The sequence below is a fragment of the Dipodomys merriami genome, unplaced genomic scaffold, assembly GCF_024711535.1.
Source record: "Dipodomys merriami isolate MVZ:Mamm:240054 unplaced genomic scaffold, mDipMer1.0.p SCAF_4, whole genome shotgun sequence".
In the NCBI taxonomy this organism is placed as follows: domain Eukaryota; kingdom Metazoa; phylum Chordata; class Mammalia; order Rodentia; family Heteromyidae; genus Dipodomys; species Dipodomys merriami.
The window spans coordinates 23,055,000-23,077,453 of NW_027205603.1; the positions used below are offsets into that span (position 1 = coordinate 23,055,000).

Sequence of the window (22,454 nt, forward strand, 5' to 3'; positions counted from 1 at the left end):
AAATTAATACATAGACAAGTGAACAAATAAATAAGGTAAACTTTACCTCCTAGAACCTCATGAGCTTCCACAGTCTTCTCCTCAATAAATGTGTTGTAGCACTCCAATGCAGCCAGAAGCAGATCCAGCCACTGCAGGACTGCTCGCAGGCTAAATGGGCCTCGCAAGTGGAAGAGGGTTGGCTGAGCAAGAATACCGGACATCTGGTCACTTCTGCCACCTCCTCCCTCAAATGTGCTTATGAGAAAAGAAGTACCTTCTTTTTTGATAATATCCTTTAACCATGAAGAAGGGGATTTGTTGCCTTAAAAGAGAAACAATATTAAAACTTTCCTAAGAAACATCTCTGTAATCTGCTGTATTAAAATTAAATTTTTAAATGATATGAGATCATCTTTTTACTCCAGTATTCATAACTTGTTTTACTATTGTTACAGCCTAGAAGTTATCTCCCCCAAAATCACTCTCCTTAATTTCTTTAAACATTGCAAAAATTCTGTCTGGAATAGCTATTTACTAATACCCCACCACCTTTTGCTTCTTAAGTTATAAAAGAACACCATGGTTCTCTGGTTTTGATGCTGGCTATGCAGCTCTCTGTGCCCCAAGTGAAAATGACATTTACCTCCTCAGTTGTTACCAAGATTAAATGAATTACCAAAGCTAATATCTGAATGTTTGTTTGTTTGTTTGTTGGAAGAATACTGCTATGTTCGTTGCTTCAATCTCCTGGGCTCAAATAATTTTCTTGTCCCTCAACCATCCAGTTGGCTAGAAATATAAACATATGCTACTACACCCAGATGTGAATATATGTTTGTTAAATAAAATAGTTCAACGAACTTTTTTAACTATGCTACCTTCTCATTCTTTACCCCTTATTCTCCTTATTTGATCAACAGTTAAATGTCTATACACCCCTGAAACCAGCAGAAGATGACTGAAGATGAATTAAAATGCTGAAACCTATGGCAAGTCTATCCTACTTAATCTCTTTATCCACGGGGGGAGGGGGTGTGTGGGGGGGTGGGGGGGGTGGAGGGGGGGAGGTATGTGTGTGTGTGTCTGTGTGTCTGTGTGTGTGTGTCTGTGTGTGTGTCTGTGTGTGTGTCTGTGTGTGTGTGTGTCTGTGTCTGTGTCTGTGTGTCTGTGTGTGTGTGTGTGTGTATATATCTTGGGATTTGAACTTAGGGCCTGGGTACTGTCCCTAAGCAGTTTTTCTCAAGCCTAGTCCTACACCACTTGAGTCCCAGCTCCACTTCCTACTTCGGGCTTTTGGCTAGCTGATTCTAGATTACAAGTCTCTTGGGAAAGCAGAGGTTCCACTCAAGTGGTAAAGTGATAGCCTTGAGTGAAAAGGCCTACAGGAGCTCAGAACATGTACTGAGTTCAAGCCTCAGGAAAGAAAGAAAAGAAAGAAAAAGAAAAAGAAAGGAAGAAGGGAGGGACGAAGGGAGGGAGGAAGAGAGAGTATCTTAGATCTCCTGAGTAGCTAGACATGAGTCACTGGCATCTGGCTCTGCATTTCTTTCCTCATATATATTCCTATCCCTTTCACTTATGAGAGACAGAAACCTAAAAAGATACAAGTGACCTAAAAAGATGCCCAACGCTGTTTAAAATAAAAAAAACTGCAGGTTAAAAAAAAAAAAAAGAAAGAAAGGAAAACCACAATACTACAAAAGCTAGTAACCAGTGACCCATGCCTATAATCCAAAGTACTTGAGAGGCAGAGTTTGGGAAGCTAATGGTTTAAGGCCATTCCAGGCAAAAATTTCATGAGACCTCATCTCAACCAGTAAAATGCTGGGCACATTTGAGACTATATCTCAAAAATAACCAGAACATGGGCTGGGAAGGTGGCTCAGTGGTAGAGCACTTACCTTGCATGCATGAGGGCCTGGGTTCGATTCTTCAGCACCACATAAGCAGAAAAAAGCCAGAAATGGCTCTGTGGCTCAAGTGGTAGAGCGCTAGCCTTGAGCTGAAGAGCTGAGGGACAGGGCCCAGGCCCAGAGTTCAGACCCCACGACCGAACCCAAAAAGAAAAAAAATCTCACAAACTTTCCTGACTGGGCTAGGTTTGAGCCACAATCCTCAGATCTCAGCATCCTAAGGGACCACAAGTGTAAGCCACTAGTGTCAGGCAAGCCCGTGGATGTTATGTGACTTGTATGCTGGGAGATCAGAAAGGCTTATGTACCACCTGATATCCTCAGCTTACTGAAAACAATGCTGAGACAAGTAAACTCAATTTATTTAACTCAAAATAAATGAGGCCACTATTTTAGGAAACTGAGAAGACCAACAGAAATATCTAGGATCGGGCTGGGAATGTGGCTTAGTGGTAGAGTGCTTGCCTAACATGCATTAAGCCCTGGATTTCATTCCTCAGTACCACATAAACAGAAAAGGCCAGAAGTGGCACTGTGGCTCAAGTGGTAGAGTGCTAGCCTTGAACAAAAGAAACTCAGGGACAGTGCCCAGGCCCTGAGTTCAAGCCCCAGGACTGGCCAAAAAAAAAAAAGAAATGTCTGGGATCAGTGATGCTGATACTACTAGAAATTGTGGGCTCTAAAGGAATCAGAGACTACATGTGAGGCAGATTGTGCCAAAAAATAATTTTATCTACAAATAGCTGGTCCTCCATTCCTTTAAAATAAGAAAAAACATGCAACACCTCCTACAATTCAACTTCAGTTCATATTAAAACAGAACTACATCATTTCATTAACTTAATACTTTGAACACGTTTGTGTGTACACTTGTATGTGTAGTACTAGGGATTCATCCCAGGTCCTTGGGCATGCACATATCACCAAGTCATATTCCCAGTGCCCAATATTTGGAACATTCATTAAGTATGTTAACCGAATGGTCATAGAACTACTATTTACTTCAGTTAAATGGAACAGATAAAGAAAAGCTGAAGTGAAATTTAAAATTACTAGGAAATACCAAATTTTCATCTTCTGTATCATATAAGTATCACTGAAATAGCAATTTTTCTCTTCTACGTATCTCAAAGAAATGTACTCAAAATGTATAGTCTGTCATGCAAATGTGAAACAACCACATACTTACCTTTTGTATTTATTACATATTAACATTCATTTAAATAGTTGGGCAATCATGAGATTCCATATCTAAACTACTAGCAAAACCCAAACTCTAGAATTTAAAGGCTTAACATACCTGGTAGTAAAGGAACGAATTTGTAAAAGAGTTCTATGGACTTGTGTCGATATTCTGTCTGGGGTCTTCCACAGTGAGTTAAAAGCCACTGGACAAGATCCAACAAGCACAATGATGCTGATGGTGGAAACCCTCTGCACGAAGAGGACAGGTGAACATGAGTACTCTCCAGAATCCAATGCAGAGTAGGAGTCTAGAAATCATGAACTCAACTTTGCCACAATGATACACGTAGAGACTTCCTTTAAGGCATTTTATGATCATGAAGATACAATTAAAACATCATAGCTTAAATAGGTCTAAAAGCTGTTCACTTTCATCTCAACTTAATTTTTATTTTTTAATTTTTATTTTTGTGGTGCTGGAAACTGAACTGAGGGCCTTTGCCATGAGAGGCAAATACTCCGGCCACTTAAGATATACCCAGCCTTATTATTTTATCCATACAAAAATTTACAAATATGGGGGCTGGAAAGGTGGCTCAGTGGTAGAGCGCTTGCCTTGCATGCATGAAGCCCTGGGTTCGATTCCTCAGCACCACATAAGCAAAAAGAAAAAAGCCGGAAGTGGAGCTGTGGCTCAAGTGATAGAGTGCTAGCCTTGAGCTGAAGAGCTGAGGGACAGCGCCCAGGCCCAGAGTTCAGGCCCCACAACCGGACCCCCCCAAAAAAAAATTTACCAATACGTCTCAACAGAATAGCACCAAGTATTTCTTTTCAAAGTACCTTAAATAAATGAGACTGTAGAGGCCCTAAAGCAGCACTTCTCAAAGTGTGGCCCCTAGACCTGCTGTACCAGCATCATCAGTAAACTACTTACAAATGGAAAAAAATTCTCTGGGGCCATACACTACATCTGACACAGCAGTGCTGATGGTATCAGCCCAAAATCTGTGTTTTAACAAGACCTCCTGCTAATTTTATAGACACCTTACATTCCTGCCATATGTGCTAACGTTTGAGGAAAAAAACTATCTAAAGAAATGTCATAAGTCAATAGAAAAACCCAAACAAACTTTTTTGTTTGAAATTAAATTGTTGGGGCTGGGAAGGTGGCTCAGTGGTAGAATGCTTGCTTTGCATGCATGAGGCCCTGGGTTCAATTCCTCAGCACAACAAAAGCAAACAGAAAAGAAGCTGGAGGTGGCGCTGTGGCTCAAGTGGTAGAGCGCTAGCCTTAAGCTGAAGAGCTGAGGGACAGCGCCCAGGCCCAGAGTTCAGGCCCCATAACCAGACCCAAAAAAAATTTTTTTTGAAATTAAATTGTTTCTCACACTGGCCTTAGACTGGCAATCCTCCTGCCTCAGTATCTTAAGTGCCTGGGATTACAGATGTGTACCATTATACCCAGCTGAATCAATTTTGAAATAGAGAGTATATTAATATTTACTCTACATGGGCCAGTCTTTGCCCAGAGTGGTAGCTGGCCAGCACAGATGTCAGAGCTCCCCTGTAACACTGAGCATATGAAACAGGAGGACAGTGATACAAGGCATCAGTCAGAGAATGGGACAGAAATGAAAGTGTGCCAGAAACCACTAGCCTATTCCCAACATGCTCACCTTTACTTTGAAAGTCTGTGATTCTGTCTGCCAAAATCCTATTTCAACATTCAGTTCCTACAATTATTGTAGTCAATTCTACATCAAACTTATATTCAAAATCAGTCTGGCTACTAAGGAAGCTGAGGTGTGAGGATCAAGGTTCAAAATCAACCCAGTCAAATCTGAGAGATTCCAATTAACCAGCAAAAAGGCCAGATATGAGGCACAGCTTAAGGCTCTGAGTTCAAACATCAGTTGCACACACACACACACACACACACACACACACACACACACACACACACACACACACACACACACACACACACACACACACACACACAAAATAATTAGTATTAAATAAATAAAACCAAGTATTTTCACCATAGAACTTGCAAAACTCCTTAGATAAACCAATTTTTCATATACCCACACGTGGAACCAAGTTGTCTTCTATCAGCTAAGAATATTATGTTGAAGGGAAAAAACGAAAAGGAAACAAATCACCTACTGAGGCAAACGTCGTTTTTTTGCTTTGTTTAAAGAAATGTGCTTCTTTTCAATGATGCGCCTTAGGTGATCAATGGCGTCACAGCATTGCTGAATTGTACCTGTTTTCAGTACCAAAAGAAAATCAGTTTGTTGACTTATTTTGTAACTATGAAGGTGCTTTGATTATAGACTTAATGTTACTTCACCCCTCTAAATGCAAAATTAAATAATTACATTTTTCATGTCCAAGACAAAACCTGAGTTCAAATCCCAGTACTACCAAAAAAAAAATAGAGCATGAAATTATCATTTTGAGTTACAGCAGCATACTAATACATATTTGAAACACTAGTAACAATTGTGTTTTAGGGAGCATTCTGGCATACTGATACTTCTTGACAGGCCTGTAAAATGTATATTAAATGTCTATCAAGGCACTGAGATGGATAGATAAATATATAATGTGTCACTTGTTTAAGGCCATTTTGTAGACTATATTACAATATAGCACTAGGAGAGATAAGCAGGTAAATAAATTTCCAGGGAAAACATGGAATTATATTCTACTAATGGTAGCAAAATACTTCAGAGAGGAATTTTGAGTGAGAGAAGTGCTAAAGAGTAAAAGTAAGTTTACAGATAGTATTGTAAAAACCTAATAAGCATAGTAACCATAGTGGAGACATGAAAGTCAGGGAAAAGGTCCTGAAGAAGTAAACAAAGCATGAAAGCTCTGTAGAAATGTAAGGGGAGGGAAGTTGCAATAAGAGGAGCCCACATTCAAGGAAGCAAGCTGGGAATCCTGCCTAAGCTCCAAACTCAAACATTACACAGCCTGGACATCCTGAGACAAGCCTTTCACCATTTTGAAACTCAGATTCCACATGTAAAGTGGAAACTATTGTCCTGCCTACCTCACAGGTATGTTATGAGGGTCCAGTGGACAGAGGAACATAAAGACCCGTAAAGACTCACAGGCACAGTGATGTAACAGGAGTGGGGAAGGCACCTGAGTGCTGGTGTTACCAAGCAAGGGAGCCTGGATGATTAGGAGATTGTAAAGGAGGAAGAGGAAATGGCATCACTGGTAAAGGTGGTATGTATTGGTAGGGTTGCCACTGCTTCCTGATGACTTTGATGTGTCTAAGGTATCTGTATATACCAGCCTTTCAGCACTCTCATTTTCTGTTACATATTTTATTCCTAGTTGTGGACAAATCCTATTAAGAATACAACACAGAGTTAAGACTGCAGGATAGTAAGACATATACACACATACATATACACACAGAGCAAAACCACACCCAGCTAGAAACTATACCACCAGCATTGTCAGCATGGCACAGCTGCATATAACTAACTCCTCATGCCAGGCCAAGGCTAGTGTCCTACCATTTGAGCCGCAGCGTCACTTATAGCCTTTTCTGAGTTGTTTATTGGAGATGAGGGTCTCATGGGCTTTCCTGCCCAGAATGGCTTAGAACTGCGATCCTTAGATCTAGTCTCCTGAGTAGCTAAAATTACAGGCACGAGCAACTGGCGCCCAGCCCAGAGCTATTCTTTAAGGGGTTTAAGTTCCTTGATCCCTTCCTACTCTGTAAGACAAACTATGTTACAATTCAATAACATGGCCACTGTAGAAGGAAAACAAAACTAAAATGATGAACCACTCAGAGAGGCCTAAAATTATTCAGATTTAGAAAAAGAAAGGAGTCACAGTCACCTCCATCAACTAAAAAAGCAAAGGTAATTTTATTTCTATGTATTTTGTGGGGGAGACTGGAGGCAGCACTAGGGGGTCAAACCCAGGGCCTGGCACACAGCACTAATTTGAAAAAAAAGTTTCATTTGTTGAAAAAATTTATGTATATGGAAAATCAAGATACATTAAATTAAGCTAAGGAAAAAACTGAATGTTAACATCTCAGCTAGTAGTATACTATCAGTGTAAAGGATGGCAGAGTTCAGTCTGTCAAAATAAACAGAAAGTTGTCCGTATCTCATGTCTATCACCCCAACTACTGAGATCTAGAGGATTGCTATTCCAAGCCAGCCTGAGCAGAAAACTTCACAAATCAATCTCCAGTTAATTAGCAAAAAAGCTGAGCTGAGCTTTTGGATTCAAATGGTAGAATGCCAGCCATGAGCAAAAAAGCTCATGAGTGAGAGAACCAGTATGCAAGTACAAACAAGGCCCAGCTGCCCCCCTCCACCCCAAAAAAGGAGAATGAAGAAGAAAGAGAAAAGGAAGAAAGGGAGGAGATGGAGGGAGGCCAAGATCTGAAACAGTAAACAAGAAGTGTTGTCACCCACAGCTATGTGACCTGGCTCTCACTGACACTGACTTCCAGGTCCCAACTGTACCAAGAGATAAGACAAAGAGCTCTACAAAATCTTCTAGCTCAGAAATTCTATGAAGTTCCAAAAGGAATCTAGACAAAATTTAATTGTAAAGATTCTCGTAGCGACTTCATCACACTTCATTTACTATCTTTCTTTCTTTTCTTTTTTGTTTTTTTGCATCAGTATTGTGGCTTGGACTCAGGGCCTGGACCCTGGGCATCAGCTTTTTCACTCAAGTCTGGCACTCAACCACCTTAATTATGGCCAAAATACATTCATAACTTTGCTACTTACTAAATATCATGAGTTCAAAGACCATGGTCACATCTCAATGGTTTCTGCCACCATTCTCTGGCACTGGGAATCTATTCCATTTTCACATCCATGCTATGACAATCACAGACTAGCTGCACTGCCTACGTGCCCTGGGCAGGATCTCTCATCAACCAGTGGTCAAGCTCATGGCTGCCAAAGGTATACAGTCTTAGAGGATGAGCACCCAAAGAAAACCTCTTACAAAGTACATTTGAGGCTTTCTGGTAGGGAAGGAGGAAAGTATTGTCACTCACATTTATCAGATTTACTTACGGGAGATATAAAAAAGGGAAATAACACTTCATGAAAATTATCTGCGCTTTAACTCCAGAGTAGAAAAACACTTCAACCTTGAGTCAAACAGAATTCATGTGAACAACATGTGTGGACAGCACATACCTAAGGATTTCTCATCTGCATGTGCCAGAGCCAAACTTTCCATATATATCACCAACGCTTCAAACACAAACTGTTCTACCAGAGACTCTTCTTCCCTGCAAAATAAGTGAAGTAAGCCAGGCCCAAAGAAACATAGGTCCCATGGTTTCCCTTATTTGCAATAACTAATATATGTCTGGGACAAGCAGAAAAGGTCAGATAAGATGATGTTAAGCGAAATGAACCCCAAGATGGGGACATAAGTGGTTTTTTTCTTCTTGCTATTGTTTCTAATGTATTTATAAGGTACCATGTGACTTTTTTGTTGCTTTGTATGTCCCTCCCCAATGGTATAATCCGTTTTCACTGTATTTGATGTTGGTATAATTTGGGGAGGGGAAGGGAAAAAAACAAATTGTTTAAATAGGAATACAGATTGACCCATTGCAACAATGAGATGTACAAGACGCTATGTCGAAAAACGAACTTTACAATTTAGGGGTGGGGGCGGGGGAACAGGGGGGAGAGGAGGTAATAGCTGAGGATGTGGGAAGGAAGGAATGGTAGGGGAAAAACAAAGGAGGAGGCAACAATGGTGGATAAGAAATGTACTCATTATCTGGCTCATGTAACTGTAACCACTCTATAAAGTATTTTCACAATAAAACAACAATTAAAAAATATATTACAAAAAAATAATAATAAAGCATCTTAATGTGGCTGGCAGTAGACAAATTTTATCTGACACCCCATGCTCCAATGACCAGTCACTGGACGACTCACATCCTACCTAAGAAAGGCACAAAACCATGTCCCCAACCTCACTACCTGCCTCTTCCAAATCTCAGATGAGTAACAAATGTCTCCACTGCTTCAGATGGCAGCTTCTTTCCTACCTCTACTTACCCCTTGATCTGAAATGACCTGGCTGACTCCCATTCATCCTTTATGTGCCATCCTTAAGAGTTGTGGCCTAACCTACCCAAACTAGATTCCATACTCCTCCTCTGTGCTCTTTGTACATTTATATGTCTTCTGCTATGTTCACTAAACTGCTACAGTATTATGTCTACATATATTTCTCAGTAATTTTTTGTTTTGTTCTGTTTTGGTTTTTAATGGTACTGCAGTTTGAACTGAGGAGGTCATGCCTGCTAGTCAGGAGCTTTGAGCCACATTCTCAGTTCTTTTCTACATTATCTTTTTTTTTTTTTTTTGGTCATGGGGCTTGAACTCTGGGCCTGAGTGCTGTCCCTCAGCTCTTCAGCTCAAGGCTAGGGCTCTACCACTGGAGCCACAGCACCACTTCCAGTTTTCTGGTGGTTTATTGGAGATAAGAGTCTCACAGGGCTGGGAAGGTGGCTCAGTGGTAGAGTACTTGCCTTGCATGCATGAGGCCCTGGGTTCGATTCCTCAGCACCACATCAGCAGAAAAAGCCAGAAGTGGCGCTGTGGCTCAAGTGGTAGAGCACTAGCCTTGAGCTGAAGAGCTGAGGGACAGCGCCCAGGCCCAGAGTTCAAGACCCACGACTGACAAAAAATAAAAGAGTCTCACAGACTTTCCTGCCCAGGCTGGCTTTGAAACACAATCTTCAGATGTCAGCCTCCTGAGTAGCTAGGATTACAGACATGACCCACCAATGCCCGGCCATTATCTCTTTTTTAAATAGGGTCTCAAGTAAGTTGCAAAAGTTAGCCTCAGACTACTATAGTTGGTATAGATGGGATGACAGACAAGCACCATCATGTCCAGTTTATTGTTTAAGATGGGAATCTCACTAGCTTTTTGCCTGGGCTATCCTTGAACCTTGATCCTACTGATCCCTGCTTTCTGAGTAGCTGGACTGCAAGTATGAGCTACCATACTTAGCTTTTTCTGGGGTTTTTCAATATAAATTGAATTGTAGTTAATTTTTTAAAACTCAGAACACAACACCTGGTCCATAATTAGTTAATAAATTTGTGACGCAGCTCATGGAATTAAACAAGTCACTTTTTAGAATCACTAAAGGTTTCAACAGCTCCTTTTATATTCTTCCCTACCATGTAGCTTACATACCTGAATTCCCTGTAGATGTTATTAAAAGCAAGAGCTGCCCCCAACCTTTTGAAAGCATTAGGATGAAGTGCAAAGCTGTACAGCCGCTTGAAAAGCGATTTGGTATTTACTGGACTCTTCTCTTGTTGCTGTGGTGTTGTTTGCTTAATAGACCACTTGAGGAATTCTTGAATACACCGACCACAAAAATCTCTTAAAGTGCTATCAATGGGGTCCACAATACCATCCTGGAACAAAACAAAGACATTCTTATTGTACTTATATGTCCATACAATGACAACTGAATACCCTTGGTCTGCCTCTGAGTATAACTATCATATGCTATAAAAAGGATATGCGTCAAGAAAACAGAAACACAAGCCGGGCGCTGGTGGCTCACGCCTGTAATCCTAGCTACTCAGGAGGCTGAGATCTGAGGATCGCGGTTCAAAGCCAACCCGGGCAGGAGAGACCGTGAGACTCCTATCTCCAATAAACCACCAGAAAACCGGAAGTGGCGCTGCAGCTCAAGTGGTAGAGCGCTCGCCTTGAGCTGAAGAGCTGAGGGACAACGCCCAGGCCCAGAGTTCAAGTCCCATGACCAACAAAAAAAAAAAAAAAAAAAAAGAAAACAGAAACACTGAGAAAATCAATCTGGTTGTCAAGTTCTTTTGACATAAGGAAAACATTCTCTTTTAAGGAGTAATTACACAGAAAAATCCAGATAAAATGGAGAAAATACTGTAGCAGTTTAAATTTGTTCCCCAAAATAGTATGCTGAAAATGTAATCTCTAGGCCAGGCATAAAAGCCTATGCCTGTAAACTCAGTTACTTGGGAAGTGGAAATCAAGAATCACTGTTGGAGAATAGCGCAGGCAAAATGTTAGTGACATCTCAATTCAATCAACAGCTGAGCACAGTAGTATTTGCCTGTCATCCCACATAAATGGGAAGGCTAAATAGGAGAGTAGCAGTCCAGGCTGCCTGGGCAAACAAGAGATCCATTGAGGGCATGGCTCGATTTACAGAGTGCTTATCCAGCAAACACAAAGCTGAGCTCAAACCCCAATTCTGCCACATACACATGCAAAAAAAAAAAAAGAGAGAGAGAGAGAGAGAGACCATCTGAAAAATAACAAAGTAAAGCCTTAAGTGGTAGAGAACCTGCTTATCAGGCCTGAGATTCTGAATTCAAACCCCAGTACTGTCAATATATATATATTAAAGCCAAAAAGCAAATCTCTAACTCATGTTCGTAGAATCTGGAGGGCCACTGAAGGACTAGGATTGGAGAAATGAGGTGCAGCCCTCACAATAGCAGTAGTGGCTCTGTAAGAAAAACCCCAAGCTTGAACACTCTTGCCCTCTCTTTCCCGATGATGTTATGATACAGCAAAGAAGGCCTTTCCAAGTACCAGAACCTTGATATTGAACTTCATAATTTCCAGAAACACATACCAAATAAGCTCCTATTCTTTCCAAATCATTCTATAATATCTACTGGTACTGCAGGGTGGGGAAACTTTTGTCTACCAAGGGTCATTTGGATATTTATAACATCATTCATGGGTCATACAAAATTACCAATACAGGAAGTCAGCCAACAAGAAGCATATCTGTTTGTCCTGTCATGTACAAAATGATTTATTGGGCCTTAGATGGTTTTATTTATTAGGCCTTAGAGGTCCCTCGTGAATTACAGATACTATGTGTGCTGATGTTAGGGAAGCAGCAGTTCTCACTAGGACACCTATGTGAAGCCTGTCCCTCACTGCACTACTGTGCTGCCATTTACTATTTCTTCTTTACCTCTTTCCTTACCAACTCATTTTACGTTATCATGTATTACCAGATTTCTTCTGAAACCCTCACTTGAGCTACCTTCAAGATGAAAAAAGGTAAAGAAATAAAATGGAAACTTCGGGGCTGGGAAGGTGGCTCAGTGGTAGAGCACTTGCCTTGCATGCATGAGGCCCTGGGTTCAATTCCTCAGCACCATATAAGCAGAAAAAAAAAAAAAAAAAAAAAAAAGCCAGATGTGGCGCTGTGCCTCAAGTGGAAGAGTGCTAGCCTTGAGCTGAAGAGCTGAGGGACAGCGACCAGGCCCAGAGTTCAGGCCCCATGACTGGACCAAAAATAAAAATAAAATAAAATGGAAACTTGCCGGGCGCTGGTGGCTCACGCCTGTAATCCTAGCTACTCAGGAGGCTGAGATCTGAGGATCGCGGTTCAAAGCCAGCCTGGGCAGGAGAGACCGTGAGACTCCTATCTCCAGTAAACCACCAGAAAACCGGAAGTGGCACTGTAGCTCAAGTGGTAGAGAGCTTGCCTTGAGGTGAAGAGCTGAGGGACAGGCCCCACGACCGACAAAAAAAAAATAAATAAAATAAAATAAAAATAAAAATAAAAAAATAAAATAAAATGGAAACTTCAGAACAGAAACATTAGAGTAAGGCCATCTGAATAAAAGAACATTTATTAATATGTATTTGTTACAGGCAGTATTGACTAGTAGAAACTGCAGGGAATTAAAACTAGAGAAATATTCAGTGACTCTCTACTGTCTATAGACATGGCATATGACTGCAGTGACTCTGAGAACAAAACAAGCACTATTAGTACTTAAAGTACAAGCCAAGCTGGGATGTGTGTTGGCTCTACATGCCCCACACAATCAAAACCGAAAACAGACTTTAGTCATAACAACACATCATAGATGTAATGCTGACTTTCTTCTTCCCTCCACTCCCCTCCTTTACCTTCTCTTCCCTTCCTTTCTTCCTTCTGCTAGTTCTAGAACTTGAACTCAGGGCCTGGAGTTCAGTTAGCTTGCTTACTTACAGCTGGCATTCTACCACCTGAGACACACACTTCCAATATGGCTTGTTTGTTGATTAGAGATGGACTCACTCAAAGTTTTATGCCTGAGCTTGCTTCAAACCAGATACTTCATGCCTTAGCCTCCTGAGTAGCTAGGATTATAGGCATGAATCACAGCTACCCAGCCCTCCTTTTCTTCTTTCTGCATGTTCTTATCAACTTTACTATTTCCTCTAACTTATATCAAACTTAGTAGAAAATGACATAGAAAAACAAACTGGAAGCAATTGCAAGAACACAGAACTAAAGGAAGTTTGTTTGGAAAAATTTGCTATATATGTAACTGGAGGTTTCAAATTTATGAAAGAAACTATGTACTAAGAAAAAAAGGATTGAAAAACATGTAAAACCACAGAAAGTGACATTATAAAAATTGAATACAAACTTATTACACAAGTTCTCAATTATAATCAAATACATATCAAAAAACACTACATTTAGCTGATCTCACTACCTCTGTTTTCAATGAGCCAGGAATCAAAATCTAACAATTCTGCCTCTACCATCACAGGAAGAGGTTGATGTTAAAGGTAAACTGCTTTTCTTTTTTCTTTTTTTTTTGGTCAGTCGTGGGCCTGAACTCAGGGCCTGGGCACTGTCCCTCAACTCTTCAGCTCAAGGCTAGGGCTCTACCACTTGAGCCACAGTGCCACTTGTGGCTTTTTCTACTTATGTGGTGCTGAGGAATCGAACCCAGGGCCTCATGCACGCAAGGCAAGAACTCTACCACTGAGCTAACTTCCCAGCCCGGTAAATTGCTTTTCTGTGTACCTTTAACTATTGAATCTAAATGTAAGAGAAAACTAAATAGGCTTAAAAAACCCTTTTACTTTAAATCAATTTTTTAAAAAAGCAGCTACCATAACATAGTTGAAGAACCTTCTTCTCACACCTTCAATATGTATCCTTACTCTCTTCTATTCTCCCCCTCTTTCTCACAAACATGTATGATCACTCTCTCATACACACACTCTCACTCTCATACTCTTCCTCTTTCAAATACTAATGTAGATAAGATTTGTAAAATTTACAATAATTTTAGCAGAAAACAAAATAAAAACACATGTGAATTAATATTAGTAACATATATTGGAAGTATCACTTAAGCAAATGGCATTCCACAAATCAAACAAAAGAAAAGAGACAAGATGGTCTAGATAGCAGCTACCTTTTATATTTTAATAAGCAACTTTTCTTAAAGATCTAAATCTACATTGAATGTAACAGTTGATGGGGACAGTAGGAAAAGTCAAGTACTACTCACCAATATGGCTTCTAGTAAGGCTACAGTATCCTGACTTTCAAATTTCTTATTATTAGTGAACCAGTGAATCAGCTGCATAACAAGTGGCTCATAGAGTTGTCTTGTTACCTGGAAAAACAATACTACTGGAGGTTTTTTCCTTCATGTAAATGCATATTGGAAATTAAACATTTAAATGGCATTTGCAGTGAGGTAAAAAGAAGAAGTAAAACTGCTTCTACTGTTTTCATTAGTTTGCTTTTCTAGTTCAACTCTGTGATGAACATATTATTTTTTTGATTTTGGTTTTTGACAATTCAGGGCTCTGCCCTTGAACTACACACTCAGCCCCATGATGAATATATTCTAATATCTCCTTCTCTCCCAAAGACTCCAAAAAAAAATATGCATACTAAAGCTCACTGATCCTCTATTAGAAGGGTAATTTGAAGTAGATACTGTTAGACTTCTAATATTCACCTTTATTAATGTGATCTTTGTTTTGTTAATTTTGAAACAGTATCATACTGAATTTCCCAAAATGGACTCGAATTTGCAGTACTCCTGCCTCAGCCTCTCAAGTGCTAGGATTATAAGAATTTGGCACCACACCCAGCATATTAATTTCATATTAAGCCTATATATAAGGTATTCAAGATTCAGATAGATTATCATTATTCAACATTTCTCCCCCCCCCCCATTAGGATCCCATGATAACAAAAAAGCCGTATCAGAACCCTACACATACAAGTTTCAAAATCTATATCACTGGGGAAAAACATAGAAAAAAAGATTTAATTTTATCATGTACAAGACAGCTATCTTTCTCTCACTGCCATCTTCCTCAGTTACTGAGTAAAAATTCCTACCAACAGGCTCTGCTCCCAGTGCTCTGGCCAAAGTGCACAGGAGTACTGATGTTTCACGTACAGGATGACATGGCAGTCATCTTGGCAGTAACTTTCTTATCACGATAAGTAAGGCATCACTGGGTCATGCTTGCAATCCTAGCTACTCAAGAGGCTGAGAGCTAAGGACTGCAGTTCGTAGCCAGCTCAGGCAAGAAAGTCCAGATGACTCTTATCCCTAATTAACTACCAAAAAGCCAGAAGTGAAGCTGTGGCTCAAGTTGTAGAGTGTTAGCCTTGAGCAAATGATCTCGGGGATAGGATCCAGGCCCTGAGTTCAAGCCTCAGGTCCAGCACCAAAACAAAAAAGTATTAAATTATGCCTACTTTTCCAGGATTTAGTAGTCTTTAGGGCTTCTACAGAGAAGACCACTGCCCCTCAAATCTATTTCTCTAGTAAATTTCCACACAATTTTACTTGTGGCACTTCTTAGCACACCACTGGATTGCATTTATTCATATATCTTATCAGAGTGTTCATCTACCTTCATAAGTATATTTTTTGTGTATCATTTTCTTTTTATGCACACATCCTATTATCAGGACAATTATATATCAACTTATTGTCATAAACAGAATTGAGGAAGTTTCTATGACTTTCTGCTTCATGGCAGCAGCAGAGGATTTGCCTATAAAATCCTGAGGAATGAGCCACTTGCAATTATCTCCACTTCTTCCATTACTCCCAGTCCTAATAATGCTTTCTTTACTCCCTTGAAAGACTAGTCCATCCTTGAGGAAGACAACAGCTCTTCTACCTCAGGAAATCTAGAGGTGCAGAAACCCTAAGTAGAACAGAGATTCCCATACTTTGTGGGAACTCATTGGAAAAGATTTTTAAAGTCATGATCATATTTCTGACCAATAAACTTGAAGTGTCTTAAGGTGACAGCCAGGGAGCAGTGGTTTTTCTGTTTTGTTTTTGTTTTGTTTCTTTAAGATTCTCAAAGGATTCCAATATGCATGCTCTGCTGACCACTAAACAAGACCATACTCTTTTAGGTTTTGTAACTGTTTCAGATTCAAACTCATGTGCTCACCTGATCCACATCACATGCAAGGCGGAGCAGCACAGGAAAAGTATGCTTGTAAAGCCAGTACATGGGTGGGAAATCCTGGCCACTTTCAGGCATCTGAGTGGCTTTTCCCAACATAAACATGACCATGCTGTGTAACAATTCACAAGCTGCCACCTGAAAGAGGCCATGAGTTCAACAAAGGTTAAGTTATTACATTCACAAGAGAAAAATATTTCATGTTTTACTTGGTTTAACCATTTAAGAAAAACTTCTTCCTAGCTACTCAGGAGGCTGAGATCTGAGGGCCATGGTTCAAAGCCAGCCTGGGCAGAAAAGTTTGTGAGACTTTAATTTCTAATAAATCACACACACACACACACACACACACACACACACACACACACACACACACACACACACACACAGAGAGCCAGAAGTGTAGCTATGGCGCGCACACACACACACACACACACACACACACACACACACACACACACACACACACACACACACACACACACACACACACACACACACACACACACACACACACACACACACACACACACACAGCCAGAAATGTAGCTATGGCTCAAGTGGTAAAGCACTAGGCCTTGAGCAAATGGAGCTCAGTAACATTGCCTAGGCCCTAAAGAAAGCAGCAAGCAGCAAGCAGCAAGCAGCAGCAGCAGCAGCAGCAGCAGCAGCAGCAGCAGCAGCAGCAGCAGCAGCAGCAGAAGAAGAAGAAGAAGAAGAAGAAGAAGAAGAAGAAGAAGAAGAAGAAGAAGAAGACGAAGACGAAGACGAAGACGAAGACAAAGAAGACGAAGACGAAGACGAAGACGAAGACGAAGAAGAAGAAGAAGACGACGACGAAGAAGAAGAAGAAGAAGAAGAAGAAGAAGAAGAAGAAGAAGAAGAAGAAGAAGAAGAAGAAGAAGAAGAAAGAAGAAGAAGAAACAGCTTCTATTGCAGATTCAGCTCATTTTATTTTTAAGAGTTAATAATTGACATTTAAACTTTAGCTACTGGGCTATATATTCCTAAGAAATAAATTTCAATGCTGCCACTTCACAGAACTACGTAACCTTGCATTATTTATAAGCACTTTATTTTGTTCTAGTACTGGGTCTTGAACTCAGGGACTTGCGCTCTCTCTCAGCTTTTTCACTTACAGATGGAACTCTATCATATTGAGCTTTGCATTTAATCTGGTACTTTGCTGACTGTAGACAGAGGCTCAGAGACTTTTTGGCCCAGCTTGGCTTCAAAACACAGTCCTCTAGGTCTCAGCCTCCACAGTAGCTAGGATTATAGGCATGAGTCATCAGCACCATTAAAGTACATTTGTAAACACCAATTTTAGCAAACATATTTTAAACACTTCAAAGCACTCCCAGGTTAAAAGATCAATTGAGCATTGCTTTCAATTTCCTTTGGACTATATTTTCTATTATTATAAAGAACTTTTGGTATAATAATGTTTTGCCAAGTTATTATCTACTAAAATAACTACATTTAACTTTCATTTATCAGTGACAACTCCTTCTGATAAATGGTTACAGAAAATATAAAACTAATGATCTTTGAATGGCTAAATACATTATCAGTTTTAAACATATATTTAAGGGCTGGGAAGGTGGCTCAGTGGTAGAGCGCTTGCCTTGCATGCTTGAGGCCCTGGGTTCGATTCCTCAGCACCCTATAAGCAAAAAGAAAAAAGCCGGAAGTGGCGCTGTGGCTCAAGTGGTAGAGCGCTAGCCTTGAGCTGAAGAGCTGAGGGACAGCGCCCAGGCCCAGAGTTCAGGCCCACGACTGGACCCAAAAAATAAATTAAAAAAAAATAAACATATTTAAAAGCAATACATTACAAATGAGAGAAATGATAAATAAAAGTACTTTAGTTTGTCTATCACTAGCTGAAAGAGCCAATTCAGTGACTCGAGGCAAGAATACATCCAAATAAATGACAGGCTTCATCTCTCTGAATGGTATTGCAAAGCTGAGTCTCTTCTCTCTGTCCCAGGCCACACACTTCTTCATCATTTCATCTGCGGATACAGCTGACAAAGAAGAGTTAGCGAAAATGACATGCATTCAGAATCTCCCTAAGAACACTAAATCAGAGTGCTTTTAGACTTTTAAATTAAGCAGTTTATTTATTTTTAGAGCATTGAAAAAATAGTAAATGAACAATATCTTCATTAAAAATCTCTATAAGACACTTTCTAACTATAGGTTCTAATTCCTAAGTAACTGAAAGTATAGTTAACATCCAATTTAAAAAATATATGCAGGGGGCTGGGAAGGTGGCTCAGTAATAGAATGCTTGCCTTGTGTGCATAAGGCCCTGGGTTCGATTCCTCAGCACCACATAAGCAGAAAAAGCCAGAAGTGGCGCTGTGGCTCAAATGGTAAAACACTAGCCTTGAGCTTAAGAGCTGAGGGAGAGCACCCAGGCCCCCTGAGTTCAGGTCCCACAAGTGACCTCCCCTCCCCCCCCCAAAAAAAATATACACACACACACACACACACACACACACACACACACACACACACACACACACACACACACACACACACACACACACACACACACACACACACACACACACACAATATTCCCTCACATTCACACACACACATGCAGGTGAGTTCTTACTAAAAGTTAATTCTCTTTTTTAAAAGAGGAAGAAGGAAGCTGGGCACCTGTGGCTCACCCCTGCAACCCTAGCTATTCAGGCGACTACAAAAGCTGGAACAGGAAAGTTCAGGAAACTCTTATCTCCAACTAAGCACCAAAAAAGCTAAAAGTGGAGCTGTGGCCCAAGTGGTAGAGCACTAACCCTTTTAGGGACAGTACCCATGCCTTGAGTTCAAGCGCAGGACTGGCATCAAAAAAAAAAAAGTTAATTCTCATAAGAACAAACTAAAAATACCCACATATTAAAGAATATTGAGTCTAGATGACACATTCAAGTGTCAATTTTGATTCTCTTTCAGGCTATAACATTCATTGTATATTAAATCATTCCAACTGCAGGTATATATTTCATTAAGTGAAATAGTCTCTATAATTTCACTGGAAAATAAATGTCACACATAAGCATAGACTATACTGTAATCTGCATGTACTTAAATTAAAATATAAATACATTTATAGAGATTGTTATTTTAAAGAAAAAAGTTTACCTGTCACAAGATGTTTGTTTATTTGTCCTCCTAGAAATCCAAGCATATGTACTACTCTAATTCTTATTTCTTCTAAGGACAGTGCTTCTTTCTGAAAATTTATACCAATATATACATGTGATAACTGAATGAAAAAACTACAACAATGAGCAGAAAAACTATTTTACCATCTTCTCTATTATTAATGTCTCCTAATACTTAATCCAGAGACTTACAAATTTTAATTTTTACTGGATAAAGATATGCTTTGGAATAATGTCAGTATTCTGACTTGCTTATTGATATGAACTATTTTCTCTTTCACTATAGACCTAATACATTTGAGTATAGGGACAATTAAGAAAGTAGTGTCAAGATAAGAGGCCAAAACTATATATTTTATATTTTCATTGCTAAAAGTATACCAAAAATTATTTCTGTAGTGTACAAATACATATGCAAAAACAACTAACATTTCAGATACAGATTTTTTTCTTTCCATAAGCTGGTCTCTATATTATTTAATGTAAAGAAAACACAGTTTTTCTTACTGATGAAATGTTCTTTGTCCTTTTCAAATGCTTTAACACAACTTTATTAAATCCTTTCTGGGCAGCATTAGAAAGTGCTGATACTTCCCATTTATTCTTGGTCTCATCTATCAACAGCAAACAAAAGTCAATTTTAAGCAATATTCACAATATATTGCAAAACAGAAACATCAAATATGTAATTTAGATTATAATCTAAAAATAATTTAAAAATTAACTGTCCAAGACTGGGCATGGTGGCTTATACCTGTAATTCAGCTACGTAAGGGGGGTAGGGATAGAGGGATCTCCACCTGTGGTTGGCCTCAGACAAATAAACATGAGATATTAAGCAAGCAAAAGAGTCTGGGCTATGACTCCTGTGATAGGGTACTTTCTGGCAAGTCTGAAGCCCTGAGTTCAAACCCAGAACTGGAAAAATACATACATAACCTATCCATACATACATATATGCATATATACATGTATAGATAGGTATATATGTGTATATATAGGTGTGGATTTATGTATGAATATGTATGTATATATAGGTATCTGATTATGTATATGGATAAGGTTATATACACACACTGTGTGTATGTAAGGTTAGAAACACACTGTGTCCAAATATCAGAAGTAGCAAAGTATATACAGTTATACTATGTTATCACATTGCCATCTTAATTATGATACACATCCCAAATCTCCCAAAACTTACCTGATAAGGTAGCAGTTTTCAGGTATCCATCAAGAGAGGGGAGAATGTCTTTGTAGTAAGGCTGAATTACATGCTTTCGGATGTGTACTGACCATTCTTCAAGAGCATTCAATCCTACTTCAGCCAGTGGTGTATAGCTCAGGCCCAGCTTGAAAGCCATCTATATGTCAATACAAACAAGATAAACTGAAACACAGGAAATTTAAGATTTAAGGAAAACAAAAAGCAATAATTAAATGTTATTTATAATGAATATGACCTCTACTGCAGGAACCAAGAAACTGTTTAAGGGAAGTAGTATAGCCTAGGCCACAATGAGGAAAACAAATAGAACCAGTCCAAGTGAGTGGTTACTTACTGCAGACTTTCTACATCCACAAGAATAAATTCTCATATCAGTCTACAAAGGAGCCCTAGAGAGGTCATCTCAGGTATTCCAAGATCCCAAACTAGAGAGTGGCAGAAGCAGAGGTTGACTCAGGTATGCTTTCTAGGTGAACACCTGATTTTACTACCAGGACAAGACCCTGATATTTCCACATTCTCTAAGAAATGAAACACTGATAAAGAGATGGATATGCTCAAAAAAAATATTACTACCTTCAATGCAGGAACATAGGCTCTAACATCAAGTTCAATGATGTTGGGTGGCAGGGACAAAACAAATGTCAAACAGGAGGCCAAAAGTTCATCTTTGTATTGCTTCATTTTAACTGATACCTTAACAGAAAGAAGATAATAATGTTGTGTACCTGAACAACATGAAAATCTGTTAAAAATAGTTATGTTCTTTATCAAATATGAAAAATGAACAAGTATACTTTATAAAACATGACTTCAGCCGGGCGCTGGTGGCTCACGCCTGTAATCCTAACTACTCAGGAGGCTGAGATCTGAGGATCGTGGTTCAAAGCCAACCCGGGCAGAAGAGACCGTGAGACTCCTATCTCCAATAAACCACCAGAAAACTGTAAGTGGCGCTGTAGCTCAAGTGGTAGAGCACTCACCTTGAGCTGAAGAGCTGAGGGACAGTGCCCAGGCCCAGAGTTCAAGCCCCACGACCGACAAAAAATAAATAAATAAATAAAACATGACTTCATATATTTACAAGTAAAGGTTAATCTCTTAAATTAAATCTCTCTACATGGAAAAACTAGGAAATGGACTTAATTTTGAGCTCACTCAACTGGATTATTTTAGGAGAACTAAAACATTTTTGAAGCACAATTATTTATTTTTTTTGTTTTTGTTGGTCGTGGGGCTTGAACTCAGGGGCTGGACACTGTCCCTGAGTTCTGGTTCAAGGCTAGCACTTTACCATTTTAAGCCATAGTGCCAGTTGTGGTGTTTGAGTGGTTAATTGGAAATAAAGAGTCTCACAGGGACTATTCTGCCCAAGTTGGCTTCAAATAACAATCCTCACATCTAAGCCTCCTGAGTAGCTAGGATTACAGGTTTGAGCCACTAGCACTTGGCTCACAATCATTGCTAATGTTTGTTTTTCTAAAGAACTTACTCTAGGTCTTAAGCTAGGCATGATGATACACACCTACTCAGGAGGCTGAAGCAGGAGGATCACAAAAATAAAGGCAGCTTGTGCTACATAAAAAGCTAAAGGCCAAACTTACTCCAAATCTGGATTTAGTAAACCAATTTTTAAGTAATTAGGTCACTGATGA

The 22,454-nt window shown here is 39.6% G+C and overlaps 1 protein-coding gene across 1 annotated transcript in view; it reads right to left on the reverse strand.

The window, feature by feature from the left end:
• The window catches only part of Prkdc (protein kinase, DNA-activated, catalytic subunit), a 170,971-nt gene that overhangs the window by 114,414 nt on the left and 34,103 nt on the right, over window positions 1-22,454 (reverse strand). Inside the window, exons 20-31 of the mRNA XM_069990688.1 lie at window positions 21,376-21,495; window positions 20,776-20,935; window positions 20,079-20,185; window positions 19,549-19,639; window positions 18,256-18,419; window positions 16,378-16,530; window positions 14,450-14,557; window positions 10,326-10,552; window positions 8,288-8,382; window positions 5,250-5,349; window positions 3,196-3,329; window positions 47-304 (exon numbers count right to left, since the gene is read on the reverse strand). Coding sequence (XP_069846789.1) covers window positions 47-304; window positions 3,196-3,329; window positions 5,250-5,349; window positions 8,288-8,382; window positions 10,326-10,552; window positions 14,450-14,557; window positions 16,378-16,530; window positions 18,256-18,419; window positions 19,549-19,639; window positions 20,079-20,185; window positions 20,776-20,935; window positions 21,376-21,495 — 1,717 coding nt within the window. The remainder of the gene's footprint in view (window positions 1-46; window positions 305-3,195; window positions 3,330-5,249; window positions 5,350-8,287; window positions 8,383-10,325; window positions 10,553-14,449; window positions 14,558-16,377; window positions 16,531-18,255; window positions 18,420-19,548; window positions 19,640-20,078; window positions 20,186-20,775; window positions 20,936-21,375; window positions 21,496-22,454) is intronic.